The 26,921-nt window shown below is 50.3% G+C and overlaps 1 protein-coding gene across 11 annotated transcripts in view; it reads right to left on the reverse strand.

Moving 5' to 3' along the window:
* The window catches only part of BCAS3 (BCAS3, microtubule associated cell migration factor), a 597,592-nt gene that overhangs the window by 20,757 nt on the left and 549,914 nt on the right, over positions 1–26,921 (reverse strand). For 10 of the 11 annotated variants that reach the window (XM_027518314.1, XM_027518315.1, XM_027518317.1 and 7 more), the window contains one exon: positions 2,927–3,094. In XM_027518314.1, the coding sequence (XP_027374115.1) occupies positions 2,927–3,094 (168 nt within the window). Of the gene's footprint in view, positions 1–2,920; positions 3,095–26,921 lie in introns of all 11 variants that reach the window. The other variant, XM_027518316.1, reaches the window with a different exon arrangement.

The raw sequence follows: 26,921 nt of genomic DNA on the forward strand, positions 1-26,921 counted from the left end.
GAACCGATCGTCTCTGCCGCCTCAGAGTAACCAACAGAGGTAGACGCCTGGGTCACCCTATCCTCCACCCAGAGAAGCAGGTTGTAGAAAGAGACAGGGACCAGGAGGCTCCTTGAGCAAAGGGTGACTTGCAGGAAATTCTCACCCACATCACACTGTACTTCCCTGGCTATCCCCGGGCAGCAGGCCGACTCTACTGTGGGTGTGTTAGCCTGCCCTTTCTAGGACCCACGGCTGCACTGCTAGGCTGATACTTTATCTGGAGTTGCGAAATGTGAAGACTGAATCTCAACAAAGGCAGAGGGGAACAGGTTAACTTCCACGATATCTGCTTTACATAGTGACCTTTAAAATCAAGGCAGAGATGGGACTTCCCCAGCGGTCCAGTGGTTAAGACTTCGCGTTCTAACGCAGAGGGTGAGGGGTTCAATCCCTGGTCAGGGAGCTGGGATCCCACATATCTCAAGGCCAAATACCAAAATACAGAAGAGAAGCAGTGTTATAACAAATTCAATAAGGACATAAAAAATGGTCCACATCAAAAATAAAAAAATCTTAAAAAATAAAAAACCAAGGCAGAGTTTTATATATATATATATATATATATATATATATATATAAAATACACACACACACACACACGTCAAAGTAAACCAAATGAATCCCATTTGGTGACAGTTTGGGGAGGAAAATGAAATCCCTCAGCTCTCAAAGGGCGTCTCCTATTTTCTGACCTGTGGGTCAGGCAGTTTTAATTTCCTCTCTCCCTCTCTCTCTTTTTTTAATTTCATGAACCCGCTTAAGGCCACAAAGACTCCTGAATCCCTCAGCTGTCCGGCAGATGAACTGCTGCCAGCTTCTCTCAGGTTACTAATGGTCCGTGCCAGGCTGAAGTTCCCCAGCCCGGCCTAAGCGCGCCTTCCCGTCTGCTGGATGATACGGCCGGGCTCTCCGGGGCTTCGGAGGAAGGCGGCCAGGAGGAGGGCCGACCCTGAGCCGCTCTGGCCCTGGAAGAGCGGCTCCTGGGCATGTGTCACACTGGCCCTGCTGGTGTGAGCGGTGCTGGACGGGGCCCCAGGGGTACAGGGGAAAGCTGGGCTGCAAGTGAGGCTCATGAAGGGAAAAGCTTTTCTTCCTGTCGGCCAGCTTCTGAGCAAAATGGGGTTAGTAAGTGTTAGTCCCCCAGTCGTGTCTGACTCTGCGATTCCATGGACAGTAGCCCGCCAGGCTCCTCTGCCCATGGGATTCTCCAGGCAAGAATATTGGAATGGGTAGTGATTCCCTCTTCCAGGGGATCTTCCCAACCCAGGGATCAAACCCAGGTCTCCTGCACTGCGGGCATATCCTTTACCATCTGAGCCACCAGGGAAGCCACACGGGTTCAAGTCCCCTGATAATGGCTCTGCTCTTCATCTCCAGGTCCAGGTGGGAGAACAATGGTGTGATGACCTGCCATTCACAAGTTGGAGGGTTTTACAAGGAGGGCTGAGAGGTGGTGTGCCTGTGTGTGTGGGATTCAAGGCTAGAACACGGTTGGTTGCAGCTTCCAAGGCCTGCATCTTCCTTTCCAGGGAAGAAGGAGGCATGGAGCAGGGGGAGGCGGGGCTGGTCCTCAGAGACGGCGGTCTCCCGTGGCTGGATAAGGCACCTCTCCATCTCTAGCCAACTCCCTCTCTTGCTATTCTGTTCGTTTGCCAATTATCACATGAGCGCTATGGGCAGGCATGAAGCTAATGCTGTGGAGATAGAGTTGAGGACAATATGTCTCTATCCTCTTAGGACAGAAACAGAGGAACTGAATGGGATGGGAAAGAAGAGAGGGAAAACTTAACCGCTAAACCCAAATATCTAAAAGGTCTAGAGGTTCCACAGGGAATCGGGACTGCGTCATAGTGTTAGGCATTCTGAGTTCTGCCAAAAATGCTTTGACTCTGTCTTGCTGGTCCTGCTTCCTGTCCAGGCGTGTCCGTTTCTCCTCCCTGGGATCCTCTCTCCAAGGAGGCGCATGGAGTGGGGATGAGCGGTTCACGGTGAAGGACAACAGGCTTGAGAGGAGTCAGGCAGGCAAGAGCAGGAAGACCTGCAGCCAGGATCTGAGGATCTGTGCTCCATCCCCTGGTGACCTCAGAACACCGAGAAGACGCCTGTCGGGTGGTCCTCCTCGGACATAAACACTGAGCTAGAGCCCTCACTCACAACACAGATGTCTAGGAGGAGCTTTTGAAAAAAGGAGAGGCAGGCTGGATTGTAATTCTGTAGAGATGGAAGGGTTATGGCTTTCCTAAGTGCATATGTGTGTGTGTGTGTGTGTGTGTGTGTGTGTGTGTGCTTACAGCTGCTTGCCTGGGGCAAGGCTCACCCAATCATCTAAGGATGCAAGAAACTGCCCTAGTCCCCAACCGCTGGACTCAGTGGCAGACAACAGTACCAAGGCCAAAGGCAGCATAAGAAAGAGCTGTCTGGCAGGGGTGGGGTGTGGTCACACCAAGCCTGTCTGCTTCATCCTTGCCCCTCGGGGCTTGCAGGACCCACCGACACTCGCCAAGCTCTAAAGCCTGCAGCAGGGCAGAGGCAGGTGCGCTGCCTTAGCGTTCGTCGCCCAAGGGCTGCTGAAACCTTAGTGGGCAAGGTGGTCCCTTTCCCTGGAGAAGGCTGTCCTTCAGGGCACCGCCTGTACAGCACAGTGGCGGAACCACAGCAAGTCTGTAGGCAGCAGCCCATGGAGCAGGGGTCGGTTCCATAGGAACTCCCCTCTGCACTGGGTTTCCCAATACCAGAGCTTCCAGAATGGATGGCAACCAGAGTGTTAACTAGAGAAACACGGTGGGTTAAGACAAACACACGCACCCTCTCCCAGCAGAGAAGCCCCACACTCACAGGCGCCGCTCACGACCAAGTCAGGCTAGGAGTGCGAGCCCACCTTTACCTGTTCCGGGTCCCACCACGTCCCGGCTCGGGGACTCAGCCATGGCGTCGGCCAGCCGCTCCCGCAGGCCCTCCTCGGTGTGCTCCATGGAGGCCATGTGCCGCAGCCCAAAGCCCTCTGGCCAGCTCCCGCACACCTCCAGCAGGGTCACGCTCCGGTCGAAGGTACCTGCAGCACACACGGGGACATCCGACCTGAGTCACCTTGCAGAGAGGGCAGGCTGTTCTCGCCGCTGGCCCACCGCCACCTCCCCGCCCCCGCCCGGGGCCTGTTTCAGCCCTTCCCGAGGCCGGAGGAAGGAACACCATGAAACGTGGATGCACGGGGCAGAACGAGACGGCTCATGCCACCAGCTCAGGGCATGGAGATTTCCACGATGTGGGGTTAGTAGTTTTTGAACTGTTTTCGTTTTTCCTATTGAGTGGCCTGTAAGATCTTTATTCCCTGACTAGGGATTGAACCTGGGCCCTCAGCAGTGAAAACATAAAAAAGAGTCCTAAGCACTGAACTGCTAGGGAATTCCTTGAACTGTTTTCAGAGGATCTATAGGGTTCCCCTGAAGTATTCAGGGACTACTTCAGGTTGGAGGTCAAGGGCAGCAGAATTCTTGCCCAGGTTCAAGCAAAACTACCCTACTTGACTCTGTTAATGCAACAGGGCTTCCCCTAAAGCTTCATTTTTAAAAGGGCTTACCGAGTTCACATTAAAAAAAAAAAAACAATGCTTTCAAAGCCACTATAGCCTCTAATCTGTACCAAACGTCCTCGTCTCACATCTGAAGCTCAGAAAAGTTATGTCCCAAGATCCAACAGCAGGTTTGTGGGCCGGTTTGGTTCAAGGACTTGGATGCCCTGACAGTTCGGTCTACACCTCATTCTCCTCCACTGCACAGACTTCCCCAGGACATGCGCATCACTGGGGCACCATCTGGGGGGGCGGCAGCAGGAGGGCTGGGTGACAGCATCTTCTACAAAGACCTTTCCTCCATCGGAAGCTGCACCCCAGTTCCAACGAGTACACGGTGCTCTGCTGAACGCCAAGCTTAGACTTTACATGCAAGATCACTTCAAAGGCTACCTTTAAATGATTCGACTTTATTATACAGCAAGTCTTCTGTGAAGCTTATTTCAGCCGCTCTCTCTTGGAAGGAGATTACAGTCATGCTCTGTTACTTTAAGCACATACCCTTTCCCCAGTGATCAGGTAATGAATCCACCACATTTATTGGGCTTGGTTCCTGCCAGCACCAGGAAGATGGGGAAAAAATGCAAATGCCAATGTTTCCCCAAGTTAAAAGTACACCAACACACACTCTTTTTATCGGGCCTTGCTTCTCCTCTTTGATCAGCCGTCAGAAACTATCTTCCCTCGGCAGTCTGGACTGGGCAGCGTCAGCACACACTCTCTGCCAATGACAGGTGGTAATAGAGAGGGTGCGAGCCCCAGCCCCGGCAGGCGGCCCTGCCTCTGATAACGGCCCAAGCATCGAGGTGATAACCATTCGTAAACACTCCGACAGCCGGTGACTCCATACATCAGCAAAGAGGGCCAGATAATCCTGGGCTCTCCTGACCAGACAAAGGCCCTTGGCCAGTCCGCTGGGATTTCTATGTGTGGCTGGGGTCACTTTTGGCTCCTGAATGTCATCAGCCAAGTTTGGCTTTGATTTATCTCTTGCCTAGTTGGAGGGTGGATTCCTGGTGCCGGAGGAATGGGCAGTGTCTATAAATGTATCTCCCCAGGAAGAGGCCCACCTGGGGCGGGGGTTGCTGGGGATCAGCTTGCTGGGTGGCACCTGGGAACAGGGACCTGCCCCGCACCACATCCTCTCTCCATCGGGCAGGGTCAGGTGATGGGCCTGGAGTGCTCAGAGTGTCAGCCCCCCAAGAGGCCTGGGCTGTGCTCATCCTGCCCTGGAGCCCACATTCAGTATCAGCATCAACCATGACTCAAAGGTGCCCAGTCCCCAAGGACACGCAAGGACTGATGACACCCAGCGGACTGGCGATTCCACTGTCCACTCACTAAGTGGGGAGAGGCAGGTCCGTGCATGTCCCTTTTCCATTTCTGAAGTGGACCTAGTAACACTTTGCCCTGTGTCAAAGGAGGGGAGAGATTAAGTGTGGTTCCTGCCAGCTCTCCTCCAGCACTGCCCCACTCTTAGTTGACAAGATCAAGAGCTACAGCGCCACTGTTTCCCTGAAGGGTCTGCCTGGGACGTCTATGCCTAGTAATTTACAGAAGAGGAGATTAACAATAATACACGTGCACACTCCTCTGCCCTGTGCACTCAGGGCTGAGGCAGCAGCTTCTTCTTTTTTTTAATGGAGAGAGATGTCCCAGAGCCAGGGAAAGGAAAGAGAATCATCGTTCCTTTTCTCACTTTGCAAGAGCACAGTGCCTGCCTTGAGAAAGGTACTCAGTTAAGGTTTGTATGGACTGTGTTCGGAAGTCAGGGCAGGTAAGCTGAGAGCAGGACCAGGAGGAATATCAGAAGCCAAATCAGGAAGACAACAAAACAGCCGTGACAGAGGGTCGAGGCCAGAGGAGTCTGTAATATTTTAAGGGACAAAGTGACAGGATACAGGAGAAAAAGATCAGGAGTTAGTGTTATAGTGGAGAATGGAAGCAGAGATACAGGCTCCAACACAGAGGAGCTGTGTGTGTACTGGCTCTGGGCAAGCCAATTATCTTTCTGGGCCTCTGACTCCTCATCCATAAAAGTGGAAAACCAATACAGTCTCACAGGGGTGTTGCAGGGTGTGTGTTAGATAAATGGCATATGGTGAGCTCTCTGCACATAAGGGGTATGCGCGTGTATATGTGAATAACAAGTCTGCACCATGGGAAGCATCATCATAGATGGTGACTATCACGACGATCCTGAGAGGCATGACAGGCACCACTCCAGCATATGGAAGAGGAGCTGAAAGCTCAGAGAGATTCAGGGAGGCTCAGGGTCTCCGAGTGACAGATCTGGAACACAGGCTGCTGGTCCTTAGCTAGCTCATTCTATCAGCTGCATCTGCCCTGGAGAACTGTTCTAGGGAGAAATCACCCCTGTCTTTCTTAACTTGTTCTGGGAACTCCTGTCACCTTCATCCATGGCCTTTTAAACATGCTTCCCATTCCCAACCTGCCCAAGTTTCTCAGAGTATCATGATTAAAGCTATAACAAACCTAGACAGTGTATTAAAAAGTAGAGACATCACTTTGCTGACAAAGGTCCGTCTAGTCAAAGCTATGGTTTTCCCAGTAGTCATGTACAGATGTGAGTGCTGGACCATAAAGAAGGCTGAGCGCCTTGAATTGACTCCTTCACACTGTGGTGCTGGAGAAGACTCTTGAGTCCCTTAGACTTCAAGGAGATCAAACCAGTCAATCCTAAAGGAAATTGACCCTGAATATTCATTGGGAGGGCTGATGCTGAAGCTGAAGCTCCAATACTTTGGCCACTTGATGGGAAGAGCCAACTCACTGGAAAAGACCCTGATGCTGGGACAGATTGAGGGCAAGAGGAGAAGGGGACGACAGAGGATGAGATGGTTGGATAGCATCATCGACTCAATGGAGATGAGTTTGAGCAAACTCTGGGAGATGGTGAAGGTCAGGGAGGCCTGACATGCTGCAGTCCATGGGGTGGGTCACAAAGAATCAGACACGACTGAGCGACTGAACAACAAACAAATCACGATTATGCTGAGGAGCCATCCTGTCTGTTGAATGGCACACAGGAGAAAAGAAAAATTGACAGGAGATCCAGTCTGCTCTCTCTCAGCAGGGGCGCTGTGAGGAAGCAGCGGGTGGGAGGCTGGGGATACAAAAGGGAAGTGAAGTATCAGTCACTCAGCTGTGTCTGACTCTTTGTGACCCCATGGACTGTAGCCCTCCAGGCGCCTCTGTCCATGGAATTTTTCAGGCAAGAATACTGGAGTGGGAAGCCATTTCCTTCTCCAGAGGATCTTCCCAACCCAGGTCTCCCACATTGCAGGCAGATTCTTTACCAGCTGAGCTACCAGGGATCCCCTACCCATGCAAGTGTTCAGCAAAGGAGCACCCAATCATTTCTACTGTCCTGAGAGGCCACGGAGAGGATGTACTTAGTGGGTGAGGAGGAGTCCCAGAGAGGCTCAGCAATGCCCCTTCCTGCCCATCCTTCCACCCTTTCAGTGCAGATGAGGGCAGCAAAGGAGCTCACGAGGTCTCCTCGTCCTGGAGCGAGAGAAGGGCTGCAGGTGTGTGCGTGCGTCAGCAGGCGCTGGGGTGAGAGGCCAAGCCCTGGGGAGAGTGAGGTCACCTCTGGGCTCTTAAGCAACTGCATATCTTGTCAGCGTGGTCAACGCTGCCATCATTCATCTGGCCAGCCCACAGACACTCCATCAGATGGGCTGGCCCTTCGAGCCCCATTACAGGGGGGAAGGGTCAGTTTCAAGGGGGAGAAGACACTTAGCACAGGCTGCTTGCAAAGCACAAAATGCACATACTTAGCAACTCAGATCTTTAGCTGAAGCAACCCTCTGCTGTTTACCAAGCCCTCTCACGTTGATTATTTTGGTGAACTCACACATTCATTAAATATGGATTAGTGTCCACTGTGATATGAGTCAAGCACTGTGCTGAGGGGTGGGGATACAAAGCGAGCCAAAAAAAAAAAAAAGGCCCACAAAGCTCGGGGAAGCAGCTGTGATCACCATTTCACAGATGTGCATTTTACTGAGACTGAGAGTGGTGAGACAACTGAAGGTCACCGGTCCTGAGAGTGACAGTTTTCCCTGATACTTCCTGGGAGCCCCTTCCATCAGGCCCACCTCCCACCCTACTCTTCCTGGAATATTTCTAAGATTCAGTTTAAGTCCCATTGGCGCAACGAAATCTTGTTATAATGATAATCGAAATCAGGAGCACTCTTCCACAAAGTTTGATTGTCTACAAAGTTCTTTACCTGTTGGGGTGAAGCTGGTGAAAGAGATAAACTTACCACCCCCCAAGTGTGTGTGTTGGCAAACAGGAAATGATACAGGCCATTCTGGGGTACTGACGGATGCCCCTGTAGCCCATCCTCAGATTCCCAGGTTAATGAGCTCGGTTTCATGGCGTCTTTCCCACGCTGCCTGACACGATTCACACGATCTGCCCTTCAACCTAGTTTAGAAGCTGCTTGAGGGCATGGATTCCTCCAGAAGCCACAAGTCTGTAATAAACACTGGGCTTTGTGTATTGCGCTTGCTCAGAACATGTTTATTGACTGATTACAACCATCTGAGAAATTTGACAGTCACTCTGGAGTCAATATACCCTTTGGGCGTATTGTCCCAGAGATTATACCTCTCAGGCCAGCATGGTGAGGGGAGAGATGGAGGTAGGCAGAAAAAGAAGCTAAAATTAGAGGAAGGAAAAAGCTAAGTAAGTGACCAGAAAATGCTGCAGTATCAGTTCCTACTGTCTTCTGTGCACTTATTTTAGAGCCCAGATTCTGGGAACTGGAGGAACCAAAACAATCTGCCTTGGATGGTAACAGAGAGTCAGGCTCGTACAGGTGAGCCACCTGAATCCTTCATCCCGACTGGGCATCCTGTGTTACACTGTCTCCCCAGAGGAGAAACAGGTCAGGTTCTGGGGTTTCACACGCCCATTAAAGGCCTGCCAATGACAGCTGGTGAGCCAGCAAGGTCCTGGGGAGGCTGGGGGCACATGTGCTCTTTTGTGCACCACTGTCGAGGGGCAGGGAAGACCAGTGGGTGAGGCAGCATGGGGGAGCTGGGATGTCCTCGGAGCTGATACTGTCTAATCACACCCTCGCTATTTAGGAGACCGTGGCTCAGCCTCCGCTTTGGACTTTCATGAGACCCTGCTGATCTGATTTCCAGCCACCGGGGAGGCCTGGTACCAAGAGTAAACTTGTCATTAAACAATGCTCTTCAAGGCACAAGCCCTCGGGATGAGAGCGTGTGATGATCATGACACCCATGATAACTCAGAGATGATCCCAGGCATGATGAGACCAGCTACTGGAGAGTCTCCCAGCCTGCTCTCCAAACTGAGCTCCAGACTGGTGCTTTCTCTACACGACAGGTGCTCTCACATAAGCATGGGGTGCGGATATTAGCTTCCTGGCTATTAGGTGTGGCCGCAGGCACGTTTCACTATGTCAGCATGCGCTATGCCGTGGCTAACAGACATGGGGAAGGGAGGCTGAGGGCAGAGGAGGACCCCACCTGTCCCTCTCAATCCTCCAGGTCACTTCCAAGCTAGCTGTAACCCACATCCACCGACGGAGTACAGAGCAATCTTGTGGACTCAGATTATCGAATGTTCACCAAACTTGTGGCCGGGTACTACCTGTGTTCCACAGTCATCCATTTGGCTGTGAGGCTCAGATTTGGGAGTTAAGTCATTTCTAAAGGCTCTACTTCTCCAGTTTAGAAGTGAACTTAGGAAGAAAAGGGAAAGGTACCAACAAAGCACAGAAACACCTAGGCTGATGCTGAAAGCCGGGGGTGCGTCCAGACGTGTCCTCACGGGCCCTCGGGGCCACGAGCAGGAAGGGACTATACACTGCTCATCAGAGGTCCGTGAATGGACAGCTGTGAGGGGCCAACATGTCAAAGGCACCTGACCCAGGGAAGAGGAGTTCAACAGTAACTGAGATACCAAGAATTTCTTTGTAACGTAAAATAGAGGGGTTAAAAGCAACGATACAAATGAACTTATTTACAAAACAGAAACAGACACACAGACTTGGAGAAGGAACTTGTGGTTGCCAGTGGGTAAGGGAGGTGGGAAGGGATGATTAGGAAGCTCGGGATGGACATGTACTCAATGCTGTATTTGAAATGGATGGCCAACGAGGTCCTACAATATAGCACAGGGAACTCTGTTCAATGCTGTGTGGCGGTCTGCAGGGGAGGGGAGTTTGGGGGAGAACGGACACATGTATATGTATGGCTGAGTCCCTCTGCTGTCCACCTGAAACGATCACAACACTGTTAATCTGCTATACTCCAATACAAAATAAAAAGCTTTAAAATAAACAGATAAATACATTAGTGAATAGGAAAAAAAAATAGTCATTCTGACAACTACTTGCCCAACTGCAATGTTTGATCACAACTAATACTTTAAAATATAGACGACAAATCCAGACATCCAGGCTGTAACTGGAATTCTCCCATTGGCTTTTCTACTTACTCTAGGCCTTAGCTTCCCCACTTACCACATGGAGAATAAACGAGTGACCCTCATTTAAGGGGTCTGCTAATATCTTCAATGTAATTCATAGTAATGCATTAACAGAGTAATGGTGAAATGATGTTTGAGGTGCCTAGGGTATCCAAGGGCACCAAATTTCATTTTCTGTGAAAAAGTGAAAGTCACTCAGTTGTGTCCAACTCTGCGACCCCATGGACTATACAGTCCATGGAATTCTCCAGGCCAGAATACTGAAGTGGGTAGCCTATCCCTTCTCTAGCAGATCTTCCTAACCCAGGAATTGAACTGGGGTCTCCTGCATTGCAGGTGGATTCTTTACCAGCTCAGCTACCAGGGAAGCCCTCATTTTCTGTGAACCAGTTCCATTAATCAAACAACCACCCCTGTAAAGCAGTCTTGCCTGGAAGAAGCAAGGAAGGATTCTCCCACGGAAACTTCGGCGGGAGTGCAATGCTGCCAACACCTTGATTTTGAACTTCTGGCCCCAGAAATATGAAAGAATAAATTTCTGTTGTTTTAATTCACCAAATTTGTAGTAATCTGTTATGGCAGACTTAGGATAATAATACACCTATAAAACAGGGAAATGAATATCTGCCTTCCAGGGCTGTCATGACCATCTGACCAGGTAGGACACGAAAGGCCTTCCCTGGTGGTCCAGAGGTTAGAATCCGCCTGCCAAAGTAGGGGACACGGGTTCGATCCTTGGTCCTGGTTGATCCCACATGCCAAGAAGCAACTAAGCTTCTGAGCAATATCACTATTGAGCCTGTGCTCTAGAGCCTGAGAGCTGTAACAGAAGCCACTGGGATGAGAAACCTGTATACCACCAGGAGAGAAAGCCTGAGCAATGAAGACCCAGTGCGGCCAGAAATAAATAAATGTGGACAGTACATGAAAGAGTGCTTTGCGTAACTGCACAGGGCCACCGGGCCACTCCAACACAGCGGACGACCTGGAAGCTATGTGAGCAGCTCTTTGGAAGGATGGTGGGATCTGTGAAATGCTTAGAAAGTGAGTGGGGGCCCTTATAAGCCAGAAGACAAGCAGCTTGAGGAAGATACTGGGTGGGGAGGGGAAAACAGCCATATCAGCTCCTAGTCTGGTCAACTCCATCATGAAACCGAAGTGTATCCATGTCATTAGGTAGCCAGAGCCTTTGATGGGGAGTCACAGCATCTACACGGCTGTGTGTCCCCGCTTCTCTGAGGATGCCTGCAGGGGGCACAGGAGAGCAGGACAGGTGGCCTCTTAGCTTCAAGGTCAGGTCCTTCACATCCTCTGATCTCATCTGAGGGTCGGGATAGGATGCTTCATCATCCTAAATTCTTTAATGGATAAACAGGATTGTAGTCAACATGGATAAGGATGAACTGAGACAGACTGTTGCTAGTGGGAATACTGGGCTTCCCTGGTGGCTCAGTGGTAAAGAATCTGCCTGCCAATGCAGGAGACACGGTTCGATCCCTGGGTCGGGACGATCATGTGGAAAAGGAAATGGCAACCCGCTCCAGTATTCTTGCTTGGGAAAGCCCACGGGCAGAGGAGCCTGGCTGGCTACAGCCCATAGGGTTGCAAAGAGTCAGATATGACTTACTGACTAAACAACAACAACAAAATGGGGACACGATAGATAGAAACCATCTAAAGGGCAATGTGGCAATATGTATAAAGAGCCTTTTAAAAACATGCTGAACTACTGACCTGGGGATGCTACTGCCATGAACCTAACCCAAGTAAATAAGATGCCAACAACCTTCATGCATACAGATGCTCACTGCCACGTTAAAAATAGAGGATTTGTTAGTAAACTATGTTTCATTGCGGCCGAAGAATACTAGGTAGTCTTGAAAAACGATGTTTATAATAGTAGAAATTCTGTAAGAGATGATGCTAAATGATTTGAGATCAACAGATACACACTACTAGAAATAAAACGTAGACAACAAGACCTACTGTAGAGCACAGGGAACTCTATTCAGTATCTTATAAAAACCTACAGTGGAAAAGACTCTGAAAAAGAGTATACAACACACATATCTGAATCACCTTGCTGTACACCTGAAACACTGTAGATCAACTCTAATTCATTGTTCTTACAAAAGTAAAACAGGGGCTTCTCTGGCAGTCCACCTAGCAATGCAGGCGACATGCGTTCGATCCCTGGTCAGGAAGCTAAGACCTCACATCCCTTGGGGCAACGAAGCCCGAGTGCCGCTTCTACCGAAGCCTGCATGCTCTGGAGTCTGAACTCTGCAACAGGAGAAGCCCCGGAGCTGCGACGAGAGAAAGCCCACGTGCAACAGACACCCAACGCAGCCTATAAACAAATAATATATTTTAAAAAGTAAAACCAAACCATATAGTAAGTACTACTGAACAATGTAAAGAAATCATAAAAAAAACCCCACTTTACATGATTCATGTAAAGTGTTATTAACCGTGGTTGCCTCTGGGCAGCTGGGTTATACGGGACTCTTCTGTTACTTTACACCTTTTCTATATGCTTCTTATAACTTCCATGATCAGCATAAAACAAGCCCACAAATACTAGGAAAAAACTGAGAAAACAATGCCCGTGGCAGGAGCACTCGTGCTGGGACCCGGATGGGGAGCCTGAGAAACGCACGGGATGGGAAGCCCGCTGGGCTGGCTCCCAAGCGCAGGGCCTGCAGCCCGCCGCCCACACGCGGCTTCTCTTCCAGCGGCCTGGCTGGCTGCACGCGATGTTGACCCATCCTTGTGCACCTCCGGCATGTTTCTTATTAACTTGTATCAGGAATGTGCACCAACCTGCGTGTGACAAATGCCAAACAACTCCACCTCTGTACCAATTTCATACATCAGATCAGAGAGGGCCAGTGGAGCGCCCTGGAAGGAGTTGGTTTTTACATCGAGTTCCTTTACCTGTCACTTTCGTTCCCACCCTGCCCTGCCCCCCAATCCTTTGGATGAAGAGGACGCAGCTTCCTAGGAGACACCCTTTCGTGTCTGCCAAGGAAGGTTCAATCACCTCACACATCATCAAGAGGTCACCGAGCAGGGCCCTCCTGCCTTTTGTCTGGGAGAAGGGTTCAGTCATCTCAGGAAGGAGAATTTCCACTGGCTTCACACTCGGACCAGACCTGGGGGTGCCTCAACAGCAGAGCTTTCCGAGTCAGGCTGACACTCGCATTTCCCAGACAGGATCTCAGAGACCCTCTCCTCCTCTGCTTTAAATGAGGCACAGTCGAGATTCATCCCCTTCCAGGTGGGGAGAGAAGAATCATTTTGCAGCTCGACAGCAATGAAAATATTCCCTCGGGATGCTTGGGTCGCTTCTGAGGGTGGAGAGAAAGCTCACACACAGCCTAGTGTCATGGGACTCTTATGGCAAGGCTCAGAATACACTGCAGGACCAACGGTATCCTGAGAAACCTAACAACTCCTTGAACGGAAAAACTTCACGTCACTGTATCTCTCAAGAAAAGCATGCAAACTAGGTTTTCTAGGACAGTCCTGACTCCATATAATTAGTTTTGTGATCAGATATCAGGAAAGGGAAGAGAATAAATATTTGTTGAGTGTCTATTTTGTCTGAGATCAGCCACTTCACATGGATGAGACATCGCTCCAACAAGTCTAAGAGGTTGGTGCTAATATTCCCATTTTAAAGATCAAGAAACTGAGGCAGTGGGAAGTAACTTTTTGCCCAAGGTGACAATGTCAAAGGTACAGTCAGGATTCTGATTCTTCCTCCAACGTCTGTACTTTCCTCATGAAAATCCAGGCTGAATTTTGATTTTAAAAACGTGGCTGCAGGAACAAGAAGGGTATTTTCAGTGGAGTCTGTCTTCCTATTCCAGAATTTTAAAGTGGTTCTTGAAAATGAGCTGTAGTGGGGGTGGGGGAAACAACCCCACTAAAATCCTGTGTTTGTCTTAAAAGAGATTACAGTGGTCCACAAAGAAGCTGAATTTGAGGCTCTCAACTGAGGAGAACTTTGAAGTCGGAACCTGGGGCTAAGACATCCTCTATTTTTATTAATTAAAGATGATGTTTCAAAACCATCAGATTTATCAAGACTGGATTTCAGATAAATGCACAGGCAAGCATGGCTTGTCCTTTGGGTCATTTTTGCTCCTCCCTGAGGATCTGTATTTCCTCACACGAGACTTCTCTGCGTCCTGGGCTGGCTTGAGGTGGATGGAGGCCCAGCTTTGCAAGCCTGGGTCCTGCTAACCTCAGGGCTTTTCAAAGGCCGGGGAGGGATGGGTGTGCGCAGTGGGTCCTACCACCATCTGCTCTTGGAAGCAGAGGTAAAGAACCCGCTGCCAGTGCAGGAGGCATAAGAGACACGGGTTCGATCCCTGGGTCGGGAAGATCCCCTGGGGGAGGGCATGGCAACCCACTCCAGCATTCCTGGCTGGAGAATTCCATGAACAGAGGACTCTGGCAGGCTACAGTCTGTGGGGCTGCAACAAGTGGGACACGACTGAAGCACATATGCACGCCCCGGGGCAGAGGCTGAGGGGAGAGGACGGGAGCTGCCCACCCCCACCCTGTACTGCAGGAGGCTCCTGAATGTGCCTGTGGGTCCTGGAGCTGACTGGTTCAACATCCTGGCCATTTTTTGCTTTGTTATTCTGGTAGTCACCGAAGTCTGCAGCCTTGAAAATGGTACCCCCAGCTCGGGCAACAGGCACTTTCATTAGGAATATGTGGTCAGCGTCTACCAATCTCCGCCACCAAGATCCACCAGCCCTCACTCCACGGGGTAAATGTGAACCAGATTTGCTGCTGCAGGCGTCTTGGGATGAAGCTCTGGGCCTGGCCTCCCATTCTGATGTGGGCTCAGTTATAGTACATGACAGGATCTCTACTTGCCAGGCCCTTGCAACAAAGCTGTTCAGCAAAGACTTGGCCTTGGGGCCTTAGAGGAGCAAGATGAGAAAAGCACTGTTTGGACAACACGGGACACCCACCCGAGCTGGGGTGGCTGGGGACGCCTTCCATCCGAGGTGGAGACGGGTGGTGGACAACTCATAGTGGAGAAGGGGTTGTGGGGGGGTGGTGTCTGAGCGCAGACACAAAAGCAGGGATGTTTCTCAACTGGGGGCCATGAGTCAACTCCACGGAGTAGGAAGTCTCCCGTGAAGAATGAAACCTCATGTAATTTCACAGAATCATTGCCTATTTTCACACAATCATTTCACTTTGATTCTGAGATCATTCTGTAGTGTGTACCGTAGACAGGACAGACAGTGGTGACCCCATTTTACAGAGGAGCAAACTGTGGGTCAGGGTGGCTCGAGGACTTGCCTCAGTCACCGGGGTCTCTTGCTCACAGGGAGGCTATGGAGCCACCCATTCAGGTCGTCCGTGAACAGATCCGGACACGTCAGAAATATCACTGGGGCTGCCTGTGGCTGGCACAGAAGTCGGATCGAAGTGGGGACCGGTGAGCCACTCTGCCAGAAGCTTGGCTGGGGCTTTGCTGGGGTCCCCTGTCCTTGACTTCTGGCCTAATTTCCTGGCCTGGCGGCCCATGGGGGAGGAGGTGGAACTCTGCCTGGTATTGCTTGAATTTATCACAGAAGGGTGTGTTCAGGGCTTGTTCTGCATCTGAATCAGTGGGGTGCCCGGGAACTGTCATTTCCTGTCTTAACATGTCCAAGGATTTGTTCAGTCCTGGCCGGTGACCACGACTAGCAGCCCAGGCCTGGAGACCAAGGAGGACAGAGGGAGAAGTCGGGCGGCTGCAGGAACACACAGCGGGGAGCACTGCTGCTGCTGCTAACTTGCTCAGTCGTGTCCGACTCTGTGCGACCGCATAGACGGCAGCCCACCAGGCTCCTCCGTCCATGGGATTTTCCAGGCAAGAATACTGGAGTGGGGTGCCATTGCAGGGAGCAATGAGGCAGAGAAATCTGCACGGTGATGATAATCCCTTACATTCACACTGCCTTGCCCTTTACAAGGTGCTTTCACAGGCCTTTCCCCACCCTGATCACACAACACCCCCAGGCAGGAAGGCAAGGCTACTGTTACTAGTCTCCATTTCACAGCTGAGGGAAAGCGCAGAGAGCTGAGCGGGCGGCAGAGAGGAGACTGGGGAACCACTGGCCTCTACATCTTCCATACTCAGAGTGTGGGCCCCCGACCAGGGGCAGCAGGAAGCCTGTCAGGAATGGAGGCTCTCAGGCCCCACCCGAGAGAGGAATTAACCAGCATCAGGGTTTAAGTCAGGCCCCCAGGGGATGCACAAACCGTGAAGCGGGAGGCTGACAGAGCTCCCCCACTGGCCCGGCCCTGTCTCCCCGCCATTCCTAGAGCCTGTCTGGGTCTAGCTACTCATTTCGAGACAAAGACCTCGAGGCCCAGGGAGGGGACGGGTTCCGGGCCCCGGGAGGAGCAGGAGCAGACAGAGCCTTGGTTGTGCAGGTCTGTCCCAGGCCCCTCGCATCCAGCGGATGCCCGAGGGCCGTCTCCCTTGCCTTTCTGCCCCCCGCCCCGCCCTACGCTTCTGCCCCCAGACCACCCTCAGCGGCCCGTCCTTCGGCCTCTCCCCTTGGTTCCAGTCTTGTGTTAAGTGTTGACACAAGTTCTAAGGCCCAGGGTTAACCCTCTATTAAAGCAAACAGAGAGGATAGTAGCTGTGCTCAGTCTAGGAGCCGAGTGGGAATGTGTGTGTGTGCACGTGTGTGTGTTGGCAGGTAGGATCGATGCTTGGATTGTCTCTGTCCATCCCCCTTGGGCCTTCCTGCCTCTAGGAGAAGGCTGGGGAACTCTTGCTTGCCTGCGAAGGAGGCTCTGCTCACGCTCTGCAAAATACCTACTTCATTACTAAGTGTGAAAATGCCCCCCAAAGTGTGTTAATCTGGTTATGATTTCCCCTCCGCTCATTGGTCGCGCTGTGTGCCAAGTTTGGCGCCTGTGGGTAAAGCGATTCGTATGCTGTGGCTGGAGACTGGGGCCAGGATTCCCCCTCCTTTTCCTCCACTTCTGCTCCGCTGGGGCCAATCAGGATGTTATTCATTTCCCCAGTTGAGAAGCGAGTTCACAAAGGCCAGCAGAGCCTCCTCTGCCCCTTCCCTGTGTAAGCAACGCCAACCCCTCCCACGAGGAGGAAGCGACATATTTTGTTTCTGCTTCACTCACGCAAGGAGCAGGTTTACAGAGTCGGCCCAGAATGAGTGTGTTTGTTGAAACCTATCTTTTCATCTTTGGACTGAGGGTACACAGTGAATTAGAGGAACAGCAGGGTTATCATAAGGAGAGGGTGGCAGGGGGAAGTCAAGGCACCAAGAAGCCCTTAGGAGGGGGCTGGAGACCTCACGTCACCACGTCCGACAGACACGGCCTTGTCATCTCCCCTTGAGTCAGAGCTAACAGCTGAACGGGAAAATTAATTTCTCACTGTGCTTCATCTGAGTCTTAGAAGTGCCTTTAGGGTAGAAAAGTTACCAGAATAGCTTTCTCATGTGTCTTGGACTGTTAAGAAAAAAGTAAACAAATAAAAACCAAGCCATCTTTCTTATAGAAATACAATGAACTTGCAAACTCACCGCCATCCTCTTGGGCAAGTCATTAATGAAGAGGTTTGGGTATGAGCTCGATAATCTCCTAATGGGGGGGTGACTCTCTAGTTCTCAAGAGCCAAGATGGTGGGGTACCCCATGGACTGGGGAACCAGCCCTCCTCCTCCTCCCCCTGCCTGCGGTGTCTATCTTCAAGGCCCAATAGTAACCTGAACCCTCTGAATCTAGCTGCAATCTCTTCTCTTCATGGAGTGCTTTGTATCTTATTTTTAAAACCACAGGGAGGGGCTTCCCTGGTGGTCCAGTAGTTGAGTCCACTGTGATGCAGGGGACACTGGTTCGACCCCTGGTCGGGGAAGATCCCACGTGCCAGGGAGCAACTAGGCCCCGTGCATCACAACTACTGAGCCCACGTGCTTCGACCACTGATGCTTATGCGCCCTGGAGTCCGTGGTTCTCGATAAAGAAGCCACCCCAAAGAGAGAGTAGCCCCTACTCAACTAGAGAAAGCCTACTTGCAGCAATGAGACCAGGCACAGCCAAAAAATTACTAATAAATAAAAAACTAAAAGAAAAAAACACGGTGAGATGAGAGCAGGGGGCCAGACCCTTTGGGCAGTTATACGGTTATACGGTCACTGAACTCTGCTGGCAGAAAGAGCATGTGGTTAAGCGTGGGATACTAGTGCAGGCTTTGGCTCTGGTCTGCTCTATGTGACTCTGGGCCTCCCTGGTGGCTCACTGGTAAAGAATCTTCCTGCGATGCAGGAGATGCAGGAGACAAAGGGTCCAGTCCCTGGGTCGGGAAGGTCTCCTGGAGGAGGGCACGGCAACCCACTTCAGTATTCTCGGCTGGAGAATCCCACGGACAGAGGCGCCTACAGCCCACAGGGTCACACAGAGTCAGACCCGACTGAAGCGCCTTAGCACACACATACGTATGTGACTTTGTGCAGGTCCCTCAACCTCCGGGCACCTGAGTTTTCTCTGCTGGGAAAGAGGAATAATAATGCTAGTTATTATGGCTAGTTAGTCATAATTTTCAAAATCATGTGAAGATTCAAATGACAAGGTACGAGACAGAACCTTCAAGACGATAATGCGTAATCGGCTTGCAAAGTACTGATTCTGCTTTCAGAAGTCAGATGGATGGCCTTAGGCTGGTGCTTTCACCACTTCCCTCCAGCTCCTCTGAGACATAAGGAGGATGTCTGAGCTGTGTGGCTTCCTGTGGTGTGGGAACATTCACATAGTTTAGCCGGGTCGCTCATTTCTAAACCAGGAATGTGAAAGTCACCCGTAACGTCTTTATTATAGCTTTCATGTTGCACAAGATCCCCCGCTGCTGCCCTCCAGGATCAAACGGGCTCACCCTGTAGTTGTCCTGATGTCCCAGAGATACCTGAGAGCCAGGAGCCTGCAGCACAGATCTTGCCACATAACAGGTGCCCAGTAAATATTTATTAAATGAATGGATGAAATGACAAGGCTTAGTTATCTTTCCATCTGAAGTATGTATGTATCATGGGTCTGAAAGGGAGCTCCCAAAGGCATTTCTCAGCCACCCTCCTACCTCCAGGCAGCATCACCCTTCAATCTTTCTTTTTAAAATAACTCCAAAAAGGAGAGGTTCCTATGCTCCTTAGAGGGACACTCCTGAACCCTTGACTCAGTAGCCACATTCTGCCTGCAATATCAATCTAAGTATAATCAATATCTCTATTTATGCTGGAAAGATCATATCCCAAGGCCAATAGTTTAGGAAAGATTATTTATCTTGGTTGCTTATTAAAGATGATGTTTGAATTTTATAGATTCATAACTTTATACACAGGGCATAGGCCCTCTAAACAGCTTCTATGCTTCATAAGAAATACCTATGGTAGGGACAGGGCTCCCCTGGTGCAGGAGATGTGGGTTTGATCCCTGAGTTGGGAAGATCCCCTGGAGAAGGAAATGGCAACCCATTCCAGTATTCTTGCCTGGGGAATCCCATGAACAGAAGAGCCTGGCAGGATGGGGTCACAAAGAGTCAGACATGACTTAGTGACTCAACAACAACAATGGTAGAATCGTCTATACATCCAACAATCTATACATTGCTGAGAATAGCTGTATTCAGCATATTTCATGGATCTCACTGCTGAGTCAGTGAGTAGGGTTAGTCCCTAAGCCTGTAAGTGAATAGAGTCGGCTCCTGCAATGGCAGTAACTTCAAAACGTCTTCTTTGTCTACATGTGGTGTCTCTTCCAAACTTCTTTAATGGTCAGCTTTTTAACATATGGTGTTTTTTTTTTTTTCAAATACTGGATTACATTCAGATCCATTATTGCACAAAGTGGAACCGGCAGTCAGACTGTCTACACCAGAGGGCAGTGAGGGTGTTCAAGTCTAAATGCTTTCAGAGAAGTGGTGCGGATCAATTATCTGTCTTAAATGCAGGATTTCCACTGGATTCCCGAATCCTCAGACAGTTGTTCACAAATGCTCCTTCAGATCAGTGGGTTAGCACTTCCATTTCCACACATCTGAGGAGTCCCACCAGTCACAGCAGCTCCTGACTACAGGGATTCTTCAGAGCTTTAGGTCAGAGTCTGTGTGTAGGGTGGGGGCATGGTTGATAAATAGCAGGAAGAGTGCCCATGTTATATGATGGAAGAACCTCTGACCTGGAACATCATTCTCAGACTTCCCTAATAAGAAGAATCCCCAGGGTGCTTATTGTTAAAAAAAAACCCATTCTTAGGTCTGTCTCCAAGATGTTCTAATGCAGTGGAAAACAGATAGATTAGGAGACCCTGGGAGAGGGTCTGATTCTTACCTGGGAAGCTTGGGAACCAATGCTCTAGAGAAGCCGGGGCTCAAATCTAGCCTTAAGAATCTCTCAAGACTGAAAAAGCAGGTGACTATGCCCCGCACCTCGACCGTGGTAGCTCACTCACAGCCATGTGGCAGCTCACTCACAGCCATGCGGCAACTCAGATGCTATAAAGGAAAGCTGACTGCACGAAAGGGACCTTGCAGGCTGCTCGCATTCTCCCTGTTTCCTCTGATTTTCCTCCTTCCTCTCCGACCACCCCTCAAGCCTCTCCAAGGCCTTGCTCAGCTCCTTCTGCTCTTCAGATGTTGGTGCTTTTTCAGGGTTTCATCGTTAAGCCTCTTCTCTTCCTTTTCTGTGCACTGTGCCTGGGCGAGCTTATCAGCTCTCAGTCACAACTACCACAGACACATGACCAACTTCCAAACGGTGCTTCTGACTCGGTTCTCTCCTGGCCTCCAAAGCCACTTGCGTCAGACCGAACACATCCCCTGGGCACCTCCAAGTCACGTCCAAAACAAATCCATCACCTTACTGCTCTGGAACATGGCTTCCTTCTCTAGTCCCCAGATCAATGCCACACAGTCTTCTTGGTGGCCCCAGCCAAAGCCCTCCTCATCCCATCCCCACAGTCAGCTGACCAGGAAGTTCTCTGGGTTTTACTTCTTAAACCTCTTTTATAAAACCAGTTAGTTAATTCATTTTTTTGGCCGCACTGTGTGGCTTGTGGGATCTTAGTTCCCTGACCGGGGATTGAACCTGGGCCCCAGCAATGAAAGCGCCAAGTCCTAACCACTGGACCACCAAGAGATTCCTTTCTTAAACCCTCCTGAATCTGTCCCCTGCTCCACAGCTACTGAGCTCAGGCTCTCATCAGGTCTCATGGGGAAACGTCAATGACTTGACACTGGTCTTCCTGCCTCTGTGTAGAGTTTCCCTTCTTTTAATTATTTTTAGTGCCACTTTGTCTACGCTTTGTCTACAATACACATCTGAACATCTGCCTCACCAAGGCTTGGGATAAAGACCAATCGCTCCAGCATCACTGGCCCCGGTCGCTCTTCACACTCTGTACCCCAGGCCCCCCGCCCCCATCCAGGCCCCCCGCCCCCTGTTCCTTGGAAGCTGCTGCTCCTGCTGCCTGGACTGTTCTTCCCTAGTGCTAGTGCTAAGTCGCTTCAGTCATGTCCGACTCTTTGTGACCCATGGACTGGAGCCCTCCAGGCTCCTCTGTCCATGGGATTTTCCAGGCAAGAATACTGGAGTGGGTTGTCATGCACTCTTCCAGGGAATCTTCCTGACCCAGGGATCGAACCCCTGTCTCTTATGCCTCCTGCATAGATGGGTTCTTTCCCACTAGCGCCACCTGGGATGCCAAGTCCTGTTTACCCTGAAGACTCAGATCAGCTGAGGAGCTGCCAGCACTCCTCTTCCGGGTGAACTTAGGTCTTCCAACAGGTCCCCAGCACCCTGGGCTTCCCTTCCTCAGAGCCCCACGTGCAGTCACTTACATAGCAGACCCTTTTGGGGGTCTACTGGGGCTTCCCTGGTGGCTAAAGAGCCTCTTGATGAAAGTGAAAGAGGAGAGTGAAAAGTTGGCTTAAAACTCAACATTCAGAAAACTAAGATCATGGCATCCGGTCCCATCACTTCATGGCAAATAGATGGGGAAACAATGGAAACAGTGACAGACTTTATTTTTTTGGCTCCAAAATCACTGCAGATGGTGACTGCAGCCATGAAATTAAAAGACGCTTGTTCTTTGGAAGAAAAGCTATGACCAACCTAGACAGCATATTAAAAAGCAGGGATGTCACTTTGCCAACAAAGGTCCCTCTAGTCAAGGCTATGGTTTTTCCTGTGGTCATGTATGGATGTGAGAGTTGGACTATAAAGAAAGCTGAGCTGAAGAATTGATGCTTTTGAACTGTGGTGTTGGAGAAGACTCTTGAGAGTCCCTTAGACTGCAAGGAGATCCGACCAGTCCATCCTAAAGGAAATCAGTCCTGAATATTCATTGGAAGGACTGATGCTGAAGCTGAAACTTCAATCCTTTGACCACCTGATGGGAAGAACTGACTCTTTGGAAAAGACCCTGATGCTGGGAAAGACTGAAGGCAGGAGAAGGGGGTGACCAATGATGGGATGGTTGGATGGCATCACTGACTCTATGGACATGAGTTTGAGTAAACTCCAGGAGACAGATGGTAAAGAATCTGCCTGCGATGCAGGAGTAATAGGTTCGATCCCTGAGTCAGGAAGATCCTGTAGAGAAGGGAATGGCTTCCCACTCCAGTATTCTTGCCTGGAGAATTCCATGGGCAGAGAAGCCTGGCAGGCTAGAATCCATGGAGTTGCAAAGAGTTGGACATTAACACAAGCGTTAGTGAGCAACCAACACTTTCAACTTATGGTCCAGCCACTGTGCTGAGTGCTGGGAATTTGGTAAAGGTGACAGCCTACAAAAAGAACAATATTTTTTGGTCTATTTTCTCACTAGGGTATAAGTTTCTGGAGGGCAGCATCTGCTGCTTCTTTTTTTTTAAAATCTCTGTATCCTAAACTCAGGCAGGAGGACAAGGGGGCAACAGAGGATGAGATGGTTGGATGGCATCACCAATTCAATGGACATGAGTTTGAGCAAGCTCCAGGAGTTGGTGATGGACAGAGAAGCCTGGTGTGCTGCCGTCCATGGGGTTGCAAAGAGTCAGACACAACTGAGCGACTAAACAACAACAACAATCCTAAATGCACAGCATGGGGCCACAGTAGGCAGGAAAGAGGGAGGGAAGAAACTGAGGTTGTTTAACCTGGAGAAGAGATTCAGACAGCTGAGATTCTAGTACTCAAACATTTGAGGAGCAGTTTTACAGAAAGGGGAATAGATGTGTGTGTTTGGGAGGGGGGGTTGGGGCCAGGGGCCAAAACAGGACCCATGGGAGAAAACAACACGTTGGCATGTCTCAGACCAACATGAGAGGAGGGGCTACCTGATGCAACAAGCTGCACCCTGCGGCAACACAAGGCTCGACCCGAGCCCGAGCGCCTCCGGAAGCCTGTCTGGAGTCACGTGGCGAGTCACGTGGTTGGGGACTGGTCTCTCAGCTGAGTCCCCACAGCACAGACACACCTTCAGTGATGGGGCTGTGGTCGAGTAAGCTCTTTCCATGTCTTTCCTTCAACTTTGCAATGTGTTTCGTCTTATTTTTGTATTCAGAGGCTAACAAAGGCAGGATGGGAAGTGGTGAAAGGCTCAGGTATGTACTAGTAATATAATATTGGGCAAATCAGTTAATGCCCCTGGTTCAATGTATACATCTGTAAAACAGGAGTAAATAAAAATAGTACCTGATGCAAAGAGCTGACTCACGGGAAAAAACCCTGAGGCTGGGAAGGAGGAGAAGGGGGTGACCGAGGATGAGATGGCTGGATGGCATCATCGACTCAACAGACATGAGTCCGAGCAAAGTGTGGGAGACAGTGAAGGACAGGGAAGCCTGGCGTGCTGCAATCCATGGGGTGACATAGAGCAGGACACGACAGAGTGACTGAACAACAAAAGCTTAAATGAACATGCCTGATACAATTAATGCTTAAAGGGACAGCAATCCCACTGATTATCAAAATGACCCCGCCAAGTTCTTCTGTTTCAGAAAAAAGCTGTGGTATAAAGACACTCTGTATTAGGCCAAGGAGCTGACCTCAGGGCCAGGATTCGAGACATCTCATATAGTATTCCTTTCGGGCATTAAAAAGAAAAGTTTTCTCCCTGATTTTTCAATCATACTAAAATGATCTGACAATAAAGGAAGTACTGTCTTCACCAAGGGAATACAAATGCTCTTTGTGAATGACATCACCTCTCCCAAAGGAATTATCTGACCAACCAGGGGAGAAGCTCAGAGCTCACACAGTCTCTAGAATAGCGCACTGCATCCTTGGCACGGGGCTCACCAGACTTAAGTATCAATCTCGAGACTTCAGAGAGGACCACGGTGCTACACCGTCACCGTCTCAACAAGCCCTGCCAAATGCTGAGGACTCGGGGTGCTCAGGCGCCTGACCAAGACAACCCCCGAGGCCTTACAATTCTCTGACCTCCGCACACCAATGACCTTCACCTTCATTCTAGCCATTCATTCAGCTGGATCCTTGCAATTGGCACTTCCAGTGTTTGAAGCAAGAGACCCTGCAATTTTGATCAGGAAACTTCCTAACTGTTGATTCCGTTCACTTCCTTATTTCTACTGGGTTGGCCAAAAAGTTCATTTGGGTTTTTCCATAACATCTTACAGAAAAATCTGAATGATTTTTTTGGCCAACCCTATCACTTCATGGCAAACAGATGGGGAAAGAATGGAAACAGTGACAGAGTTTATTTTCCCAGGCTCCAAAATTACTGCAGACGGTGACTGTAGCCATGAAATTAAAAGATACCTGCTCCTTGGAAGAAAAGCTATGATAAACCTAGACAGCGTCTTAAAAAGCAGAGACATCACTTAGCCAACAAGGGTCCGTATAGTCAGTTATGGCTTTTCCACTAGTCATGGACAGATGTAAGAGCTGGACCATAAAGAAGGCTGAGTGCCTAAGAATTCATGCTTTAGAATTGTGGTGCTAGAGAAGACTCTTGAGAGTCCCTTGGACAGCAAGGAGATCCAACCAGTCCATCCTAAAGGAAATCAACCCTGAATATTCATTGGAAGGACTGATGCTGAAGCTCCAATACTTTGGTTACCTGATGAGAAGAGCTGACTCACTGGAAAAGACCCTGATGCTGGGAAAGACTGAGGGCAGCAGGAGAAGGGGGTGACAGAGGATGAGATGGTGGGGTGGTATCACTGACTCAATGGACATGAGTCTGAGCAAACTCTGGGAGATGGTGAAAAACAGGGAAGCCTGGTGTGCTGCAGTCCATGTGTTCGAAACGAGTTGGACACAACTGAGTGACTGAGCAACAAAATACTAATACTTTTCAACCTCACGGAGTCTGACAGTCCCTGAAGCCCTCCCTAATATCTCAGGCCACTAGCTCCCTCCTGGTGATACTTCACCGTCGCCGGCCCCCTGCCACCTCTCCCCTGGTTTATCCGCCCCTCCTGCTTTGCTAGAGGCATCTGAAATGATCCATCCAACCATCAAATTTCTCTGTTCCTGGACTGCCGAGCTGTGCTGCAGAAAGTTGACTTGTGTCAACCGGCACCATGACAAATTTATCAGGCAGGCTCTCCCTGCTCCTCAATCTTAAAAAATTTTTTTTTTATTTTCCCATTTGTTCCTGGTCGGATCCCTCCTGGATTTCCCTCTCTCCTCAAGCTCCTCCATCCTGTCACAACGCGCTCCCTCACTCTCAGCAGATGACCTGCCAACTCACTGCCTTTGGGATTTCCTTTTGAGTTCTTTCTTTTAAAGATTCAGAAGTCCATGCCTCTTAAAAGCGACCCAGGGCAGGAGTGACAAGCACAAAACATGGCCCCTGAAGAATCGTCGAGCCAGCCAGTCAGGCAGAGTGGAAGCAGAGCCTCCTCTGGACGGACAAAGTGGGAGTGGGGGTGTCGGCTGGGAACAAGTCCGCAGCTCTCCTTGCCTCTCCTCTCCCACCAAATGCGTTCTGCGGAGTTTTTGATTTTGCCCTTGTCACTTCCATTCTCCGTCAGCTCGTTGGTGCTGTGTGAGGCTGAGTGCCATCCTAAGGTGGATGGAAAGCTGATGACAGCCGGCGAGTGAGCCCCTGCCCCGGGGTGGGTGGTTATAATCCAGATTACCCGGGGCTGCCTCCGAACGAGGAGGGACAGAACAGTAATCATTCCTGGGAGATTTGCGTGTGAGTGTGTGTGTGTATTCACTGAAGAGTCATCCCCGGATTTGGAAAATACCTGTCCAAGGTAGCAAACAAGAGGCTAGCACGTTACCGCAACTCCTGGCCACGGTGGCCAAGCTCCTTGGTGACCCAGCCCGGCTCGCTCCCCCAGGCTTGTCCCCGACTCTCTCCCTTGCCCCTTGTGTTACTCGTGATGAACCTCTTTTACTTCCTCGGGTAGACTCCTCCCTCTCACCTCTGGGCCTTCACGTCCTCCCCTCGATGACAGCTTGAACAGAACTGGGCAGGTCTGGTGCCCCTCCTATGCGCTCCCATAGCAGAGCCCCCTGAACCCACGGGATCACATTCACTCCACGGGCACTGCTGGTTTGCCTGTTCTCTTTCTACAATGTAAGCCCACGAGGGTGTAGAGATCATGTCTTGCTCTTTACCATATCCTCAAAACCTAGGATCCACCTATGCCAACGTCTCGAGACTGAGCCCTGAGAATCAAGGGTTTTGGAGGCTAAGGGAAGACTAAGATCAGTGCAGAGAAGGGGAAAGAAAGTCCCAGAGAAAATAACGCTGAAAGAGGGAACAAGTCTAGACCAGAAGACCCAGAGTTGACTACTGCCTGGTTTCCCAGT

This window comes from Bos indicus x Bos taurus, chromosome 19, assembly GCF_003369695.1.
Source record: "Bos indicus x Bos taurus breed Angus x Brahman F1 hybrid chromosome 19, Bos_hybrid_MaternalHap_v2.0, whole genome shotgun sequence".
Lineage (NCBI taxonomy): Eukaryota > Metazoa > Chordata > Mammalia > Artiodactyla > Bovidae > Bos > Bos indicus x Bos taurus.